The sequence below is a fragment of the Mandrillus leucophaeus genome, unplaced genomic scaffold (assembly GCF_000951045.1).
Source record: "Mandrillus leucophaeus isolate KB7577 unplaced genomic scaffold, Mleu.le_1.0 Scaffold300, whole genome shotgun sequence".
Lineage (NCBI taxonomy): Eukaryota > Metazoa > Chordata > Mammalia > Primates > Cercopithecidae > Mandrillus > Mandrillus leucophaeus.
The window spans coordinates 2556954-2566296 of NW_012103144.1; the positions used below are offsets into that span (position 1 = coordinate 2556954).

Genomic DNA, 9343 nt, shown 5'->3' on the forward strand with positions numbered 1-9343 from the left:
TATGGCTAGCCAATTTTCTATTTCTGGGTTTTCTATTCCACTGGTCTATATATCTGTCTTTGTGCCAGTACCATGCTGTTTTAATTACAGTAGCTTTGTAATATGTTTGAAATCAGGAAGTGTAAGGCCTCTAACCATGTTCTTTTTTCAAAATTGTTCTGATTATTTGGGGTCCCTTGTGATTCCATGTAAATTTTAGGATGAAATTTTCTATTTCTTAAAAAAAAAAAAAAAAATGCCATGGCAATAACCTTTTAAATAAATTACAACAAAATAAAGGCATGTGTAAGTGAAGTAAGTAATAATTAACAGAGCAATAAGTGACCTAGCTAGGTCCATTTTAGGAGAGGGTCTGGGTCAAGTTGGGGTTGGGGGCTTTGTAATATCAAGAGGGGAGACCTGAGATCAGTATAAAAGGGATTAAAGTGGTCATAGGAGCACCAGCACTTCTGAAGACTAAACATAGCTGAAGTTTTGCTCACTGGTTTGATCTCAACAAGTGCCAATGAATTAAGTTATTGGAAATCTCACTGGATCTATGTACATTAATACTTAGGCATGTTCTTTTGTTGGCCTAGGTAAGTTGCCTGGGAATTTTAGTAATTATCCCCAGTATCTGCATACATTGCTCTCCTCTCCCAAGGAAAGGTAAGGCATTGGCCATGGAGGCTTTAGCCCATCCAGAGTGGGTGGTAGAAGTAGAACTGAGAAGTGACTATCAAAAATTTCCATGTGGTAAAAGTTGACATGTAGATTATACCAAATTAGGAGAAAAAATATATATATCAGACAGAATATTTATGAACCAGCCAAGCACAGTAGCCCACTCATGTAATCCTGGCACTTTGGGAGGCCGAGGTAGGCAGATTGCCTGGGCAACATGACAAAACCCTGTCTCTACAAAAAAAAAAAAAAAAAGAAAGAAAAGAAAAAGACTTACGAACCCCTATATCATTTTTATCAGTTTATTTTGCAGAGACTTAAAACATGCTCATAATGGCCTCTTGTTCTTCCTTAGGGAGTTCTGTAAAAGAAAGCAGGAGATCCCTGTCATGGTTCCTAGCATGCAAAAGGATGACTAATTCACAGGACTGTAGGACTTAACATGGCTTAGATGTAAAGTACATTCCAATGCTTAGGGAATTCAGTGAAACCTTTGTTATGAGATGATATTCTATATGAAAGGAAAGACAAATGGATTACAGCCATGCCACCCTTACCAGCAACTTAATTCTCCTGATAAGGAGTTGGGGAGAATCAAATAATATGTCTTATTGAGGTCCTACTATTTAGCAAATGTTGCTGCATTATTAGAAATAATCTTCTGGGGCCACGTGCAGTGGCTCATGCCTGTAATCCCAGCACTTTGGGAGGCTGAGGCAGGTGGATCACGAGGTCAGGAGTTCGAGACCAGCCTGGCCAACATGGTGAAACCCCGCCTCTACTAAAAATACAAAAAATTAGCCGGGCATGGTGACGCATGCCTGTAGTCCCAGCTACTAGGGAGGCTGAGGCAGGAGAATTGCTCGAACCCAGCAGGTGGAGATTGCAGTGAGCCAAGATTGTACCACTGCACTCCAGTCTGGGCGAGAGAGCAAGATTCCATCTCAAAAAGAAAAAAAAAGAGAAATAATCTTTTGGTATTTATTCCGAGATTTGGTATTATTTCAAAGAATCTTTTTCTTGATCTGCCTTATATGACATGGATCCTTATGTTAATGAAACTTTCGTATATTTGCAGAGCTCTTGATGTTCTGAAGTATGAGGAAGTTGACATGGATTCATTAGCCAAGGCTGTTCCAGAGCCCTTGAAGAAGTATACTAAATGTAGAGAGCTGGCTGAAAGACTGAAAATAGAAGGTAGAAAATAATTTTTGACTTAACATACCTTTATCATTTGTGCAAATTAAGAATAGACAACAGATCCATTATTACTGTTGAACCAGCATAGTGTTAACTTCTGTGCTCTTCAAAAGTGTGGTCCTGAGCTAACAGCATTGCAATACCTGCAAGCTTGTTAGAAATACAGAATCTTGGCTAGGCATGGTGGCTCACATCTGTAATCCCAGCACTTTGGGAGGCCAAGGCGGGTGGATCACAACATCAGATCTGGAGGATCCTGGCTAACACGGTGAAACCCCGTCTCTACTAAAAATAGAAAAATTAGCCAGCGTGATGGCAGGTGCCTGTAGTGCCAGCTACTCGGAAGGCTGAGTCAGGAGAATGACGTGAACCCAGGAGGCGGAACTTGCAGTGAGCCAAGATTGTGCCACTGCACTCCAGCCTGGGTGACAGAGCCAGACTCCGTCTCCAAAAAAAAAAAAAAAAAGGAAATACAGACTCTCAGGCTTCACCTCAGACCCACTGAGAATCTATATTTAAACATGCTTTTCAGGTGATCTATGTGCACCTTTCAAATAAGTGGTACTGTAGAGTCCTCCTAAAAATAAATGTATATATGTGTGTGTGTGTGTATTTTTTTTTTTTTTTTTGAGATGGAGTTTCCTTCTTGTTGCCTAGGCTGGAGTGCAGTGGCATGATCTTGGCTTATTGCAACCTCAAGCGATTCTCCTTTCTCAGCCTCCTTAGTAGCTGGGATTACAGGCATGCACCACCACGCCTGGCTAATTTTTTGTATTTTTAGTGGTCACGGGGTTTCACCATGTTGGCCAGGCCGGTCTGGAACTCCTGGCCTCAGGTGATCCGTCCGCCTCAGCCTCCCAAAGTACAGGGATTACGGGCGTGAGCCACTGTGCTTGGCCAAAAATGAATATTTTTTATAGGAGGGCTCCATAGTACCACTTATTTGAAATGTGCATATATATGAATATGTATATATATGTGTGTGTGTGTGTGGTTTTTTTTGTTTTTTTGTTTTTTTTTTTTTTGAGACGGAGTTTCACTCTTGTTGCCCAGGCTGGAGTGCAATAGTGCGATCTTGGCTCACTGCAACCTGCACCTCCCAGGCTCAAGCAAGTCTCCTGCCTCAGCCTCCCAAGTAGCTAAGATTACAGGCATCTGCCACCAGGGCCCCACCACCGGGCCCAGCAAATTTTTGTATTTTTAGTAGAGACAGGGTTTCATCACATTGGCCAGGCTGGTCTCAAACTCCTGACCTCAGGTGATCCGCCTGCCTCGGCCTCCCAAAGTGCTGGGATTACAGGTGTGAGCCACTGTACCCAGCGTATATATTTATATATATATATTTTAACTCTGAACTTCCTTTTTATACTCTCCCCACCTAATGTTTTAATAATGAGAAAAATAATACTATCTTTGGCTTTGACAGTATATTGAAATACTTTACCATTGACAAAGACTTACTTTGTATCAATACTCTTTGTCAGTTTATAGACCATCAAAGCCACAGGTGTCTTTGGTAGTTGCTCTGCATTTTTTAAAGTTTTCCATAATGAAATTTTTTTATTATGAAAATACTGAAACTGAGCGTAGTGGCTCACGCCTGTAATCCCAGCACTTTGGGAGGCTGAGGTGGGCAGATCATCTGAGGTCAGGAGTTCGAGACTAACCTGGCCAACATGGTGAAACCCCATCTCTACTAAAAATACAAAAAAATTAGCCGGGCATGGTGGCGGGCACCTATAATTCCAGCTACTCGGGAGGCTGAGGCAGGAGAATTGCTTGCACCCAGGAGGCGGAGGTTGCAGTGAGCCTTTTCTTCTTTCTTTTTCTTTTTTTTTTCTGAGACAGAGTCTCGCTCCCTTGCCCAGGCTGGAGTGCAATAGCGCTATATCGGCTCACTGCACTCTCCACCTCCTGGGTTCAAGCGATTCTCCTGTCTTAGCCTCCCGAGTAGCTGGGATTACATGTGGATGCCACCACGCCCAGCTAATTTTTTTGTATTTTTAGTAGAGATGGCGTTTCACCATGTTCCCCATGCTAGTCTCGATCTCCTGAGCTCAGACAGTCCGCCCGCCTCAGCCTCCAAAAGTGTTAGTATTACAGGTGTAAGCCACCACGCCTGGCCACAAATTCTTTTTTTTTACTTTTAGTTTTCCAGATATTTGAAAAGGACATGCACTAAACTACTAGACAGAATGTTGTAGTTAATATGCAAGACACTCCATTTATCTTGGCTTCAGTTTCCTCCTATGTAAAAGGGAACACCTACCCAACCCATCTCATGAAGTGAATGTTGAATGAGATGATGTACACAAAAGCTTTTTATAAATTGCAAGAGGCTACATAAATGTAAGTTGTTAGTATAATATAATCTGGGTATTATAACATGATTCTGATTTTGTTCACCAGCCACTTATGAATCAGTGTTGTTCCATCAGCTACAAGAAATAAAGGGAGTTCAGCAAGATGAAGCTCTCCAACTGCCAAAAGACATAGATTATTTGACTATCAGGGATGTGTCTTTGTCCCATGAAGTTCGAGAGAAACTACATTTTAGTCGTCCGCAGACGGTAAGAAAAATAGGCAGGGGAATAGAAACAAGTTATAGATAAAGATGCAGTGCTTTTTTAATTTTTTTAAACCTGGGGTTACAATGGCTATATAACGTTTTATTTAATAATAAGAAACTTCTAGCCTGGGTAACACAGCAAGACCCCATCTGTACAAAAATACAAAAATTAGCTGGGCATGGTGGCATGCACCTGCAGTGCCAGCTACTCGGGAGGCTGAGGTGGAGGATACCTGAGCCCAAGACACTGAGGCTGCAGTGAGCCATGATCACACCACTGCACTCCAGCCTGGGCAACAGAGCAAGACCCTGTCTCAAAAAAAAAAAAAAAGAAACTTGACCTCAAATTTTTTTCTTATGTTTCTAAGAACATAAGAAACATTTCTTATGTTTCTAAGACAGATATTGGTATGTCTGTATGAGAGATGATAAAGCTTAACTTTAATTAAATAACTGGAAGTCAATAATTGGTTTGATTGGAACTATTCTCTAGTCCCAACCACGTGATAAAGCATCAGTGCAAACTATGCAAGATAGTACACATGTATGGTTTAAAGGAAACAATACTAGGTTAAAATATAACTCATATTAGTGGTTTTCAAGTCACTACTTGGAGTCCTTCCTAGGAGTTCCATAGTGTTGCCTTGGGAACTAATGGGAGAAAGAGGGGAGCCAAAGAGTGCCCCCACCACATGCTTCAGACTGATTGTGAAAGGGTGTATGCATGTTCCTTTGTGTAAACAGATAAACCTTTAATTTACTATATAGTAATTAGTATTGGGCTTCTAATAAATGTTTAAAGACTGATAAACTTTACTTACTGATTCTGAGATACACTTTTCTCCACATTTTAACATCCCTAAAATTGCATCTTTTTTTTTTGAAATGGAGTCTCACTCTGTCACCAAGCTGGAGTGCAGTAGAACAATCTCGGCTCACTGCAACCTCTGCCTTCTGGGTTCAAGCGATTCCCCTACCTCAGCCTCCCAAGTAGCTGGGACTACAGGCATGCGCCACCACACTTGGCAAATTTTTTTTTTTAATTATTTTTAGCAGAGACAGGTTTAGTTTCACCATGTTGGCCGGGATGGACTCGATCTCCTGACCTCATGATCCGTCTGCCTTGGCCTCTCAAAGTCCTGGGATTACAGGTGTGAACCACAGCGCCTGGCCAATTGCATCTTTAATATCTCAAAAGTTGATGGTGTGTCACAGTGTAATGGGCATTTTTTTTTTTTTTAGTAGTGGTTCATAAAATAAAGGGGCATATTACAAAATTACAGACTGCAGAAAAATTTGAAAAAAACTATTTTTACAGGGAGGAGTGATTTCATTAATATAACATGGTATTCTTAGCAACAATCATCATGGAAACCAGGAAAATAAGCCTTAAATTTTATAACACTGTCCTTTCCTATTGATTTCAGGTCATGTTTGTATGGATAATCATAGGCTACACTGCCACACTGCCCAACATGATAGCCACTCACCAATTGTGGTTATTTACATTAATTAAAATTAAATAGGCCAGGTGCAGTGGCACGCACCTATAGTCCCAGCTACTTGGGAGGCTGAGGTGGGAGGATTACTTGAGCCCAGGAGGTAGAGGCTGCAGCAAGTCATGATTGTACCACTACACCCCAGCCTGGGTGACAGAGTGAGACCCTGTCTCAAAAAAAAAAAAAAAGAAAAGAAAAAGAAAAAATTATATAAAATGTAAAATTTAGCTCTTCAGTCTTACTAGCCACATTTCCAGTGCCCAGTAGCCACATATGACTAGTGGCAACCATACTGGACACCACATTATTGCAGTGCACATGTTATAGAAGATTTCCATCATCACAGAAAGTTCAGCTGAACAGCACTGGTCACAGGAGTTCAGAACCCCTTACCCACAATTCCGTAATACAAAAGGCTCTGGCAGAAGTTTGCACAAGCTCATTTGGTAGCAAAACTGAGTTCAGTTCACATGAGGCTATATGGTCTTTATACTGTTTAGAGTGAATATTCATACCTTTCACTGTAAAAATACACTGCAGAAGTATTAATAGGATTTAAAATGTGGGGTGCTTGCCCCACACACTATTGAGGCTGTTACGTTATATACAGCCTCAAGGATTATATATATCTTATTGCAAAAACATAGGCCTCAAGGATTTCATTTCATTTTATTTTTTTGAGAGAGGGGCTTACTCTGTCACCCAGGCTGGAGTGCAGTGGCATAATCACAGCTCACTGCATTCTCAACCTCCCAGGCTCAAGCTATCCTCCCACCTTTGTTTTCTGAGTGGCTAGTACTACAAGTGTGCACCACTATGCTAACCTAATTTTTTTTTATTTTCTATAGAGACAGAGTCCCACTATTTTGCCCAGACTGGCCTCAGGAATTTCAAATAAGGGACTGTGGACCTATATTTGAAGAAAGGAACTTGATTACAGTTTTTCTTAGTTTAATGGGAAGAAAAAGTAGATACTCTAACATCTATTAGTTATGTGATCTTACACAAGCTATTTTAACATTTCTGTGCCTCAGTTTCCCATTTGTAAAATGAAGACAAAGTAATATTTCTTTTATCTGCTTTATGAGGTAATACATTGATAATACATCAAAATAATAATTAAGAAAATATTGTATAAACTATACTATACAGATTGTTATTTGGAGGAAAATAGATTTGATCTGATATAGCATAGCTCACTTACGTTTCTCTTGTGGTATTGATTCTTAGATCGGGGCTGCTAGTCGTATACCTGGAGTAACACCTGCTGCCATCATCAATCTGCTGAGATTTGTGAAGACCACTCAACAAAGACAGGCAGCTATGAATGAATCACTCAAGACTGATCAATGCTTACGTGATGCAGATAGACTTCAAGAGAGACAGTTATAGCTTTCAATTCATAAAAGATTTTTAAAGAGCATGTAAATAATTTGATCAATATACAAGAGTGTAGATAAAAGAATTATTTAGCACATGTTAAAATAGCTTTATTAGGTTACTTTGGGTTTGCCATTAATTTACGAATGGGATAGAAATTATAATTGTGCTTTTTTGTGTATATGAAAAACCTAGTTGTAAACAATTTGTATTCTTTCTTTAAGGAGCTCTAATACAATAACTTTGTGCAGTGTTCATCAAAGAGAGAAATAGTGAACCTAAAACTAAACCTGGAAAAAAACTCAATATGCAGATTTGCCTACTCATAGGGACTTTGCCTGTTAAGTCTACCAAATTAAAAGTCGTATCATTCAATTTGTTTTGAGAGTTAGTAATCTTTTGCTTGGTTATACTAGGCTAGGAAACAATATCAAAGCCCTTAAATTCTCAAGACTAAAGACTTGAGATTATATAAAATTATCCAGAATCATTCAGCTAATACTATTGAAATATAGAATGTAGGGTGAAAGTTGACAGAAATCTGTACTTCTTCAGGAAATCCTCACTGGTAATTGTTTTGAACATATACATAACATATACATAAAATGGAATATTATACAGCCTTAAAAGGGAAGGAAATTCATATACATGCTACAACATGGATAAACCTTGAAAAAGTTAAGTGAAATCAGCCAGTCACAAAAAGACAAATACTGTATGATTCCCTTTATAAGAGTTACCTGGAGCACTCGAATTCATAGAGACAGTAAAAATGGTTACCAGGGGATGGGGGAGGGAAAAACAGGAAATTATTCTTTAGTGGGTACAGAATTTCAGTTTTTTTGTTTTGTTTTTGTTTTTGTTTTTTTGAGATGGAGCCTCGCACCATCACCCCGGCTGGAGTGCAATGGTGTGATCTTGGTTCACTGCAACCTCCGCCTCCTGGGTTCAAATGATTCTTCTGCCTCAGTCTCTCGAGTATTTGGGATTACAAGTGCCCGCCACCACGCCCAGCTAATTTTTGTATTTTTAATAGAGACAGGGTTTCACATGTTGTCCAGGCTAGTCTCGAACTCCTGACCTTGTGATCTGCCCACTTCAGCCTCCCAAAGTGCTGGGATTACAGGTGTGAGCCACCACGCCTAGCCCAGAATTTCAGTTTTGCAAGATGAAAAGAGTTCTGGAGATGGTTGATGGTGATGGTTGTACAACAATTTGAATATTTTAAATGCCAATGAACTGTTCATTTACAGATGGTTAAGATGGAATTTTTCTTTTTCTTTTTTTTTTTTCTTGAGACGGAGTCTCGCTCTGTCACCTAGGCTGGAGTGCAGTGGCGCTATCTCGGCTCACTGCAACCTCCGCCTTCCGGGTTAAAGCAATTCTCCTGCCTCAGCCTCCCGAGTAGCCGAGACTGCAGGCGAGCACCACCACGCCCATCTAATTTTTTGTATTTTTAGTAGAGATGGGGTTTCACCATGTTAGCCAGATGGTCTTGATCTCTTGACCTCGTGATCCACCCCGCTCAGCCTCCCAAAATGCTAGGATTACAGGTGTGAGCCACCCCGCACGGCCAAGATGGAAATGTTTATGTTCTTTGTTTGATATGGTTTGGTTGTGTCCCTACCCAAATCTCAGCTTGAATTGTATCTCTCAGAATTCCCATGTGTTGTGGGAGGGACTCACAGGGAGGTAATTGAATCAGGGGGCTGGTCTTTACCATGCTTTCCTGTGATAGTGAATAAGTCTCACAAGATCTGATGGGTTTATCAGGGGCTTCCGATTTTGTTTCTTCCTTATTTTCTCTTGCTTCTCATGTAAGAAGTGCCTTTTGCCTCCTGCCAAGATTCTGAGGCTTCCCCAGCCAGGTGGAACTTTAAGTCCAATTAAACCTCTTTTTGTTCCCAGTTTCAGGTATGTCTTTATCAGCGCGTGAAAACGAACTAATACAGTGTTTTATCACTTTTTTTTTTTTTTTTTGAGATGGAGTTTCACTCTTGTTGCTCAGGCTGGAGTGCAATGGTGCAATATC

At 40.3% G+C, this 9343-nt stretch overlaps 1 protein-coding gene across 3 annotated transcripts in view; it reads left to right on the forward strand.

The window, feature by feature from the left end:
* MTO1 (mitochondrial tRNA translation optimization 1) overlaps positions 1 to 7686 on the forward strand; it is a 45734-nt gene extending 38048 nt beyond the window's left edge. For all 3 annotated transcript variants that reach the window (XM_011987114.1, XM_011987113.1, XM_011987115.1), the window contains 3 exons: positions 1742 to 1860; positions 4273 to 4433; positions 7162 to 7686. In XM_011987114.1, coding sequence (XP_011842504.1) covers positions 1742 to 1860; positions 4273 to 4433; positions 7162 to 7323 — 442 coding nt within the window. In that variant the 3' untranslated portion in view covers positions 7324 to 7686. The remainder of the gene's footprint in view (positions 1 to 1741; positions 1861 to 4272; positions 4434 to 7161) is intronic.
* The last annotated feature ends 1657 nt before the right edge of the window (positions 7687 to 9343 follow it).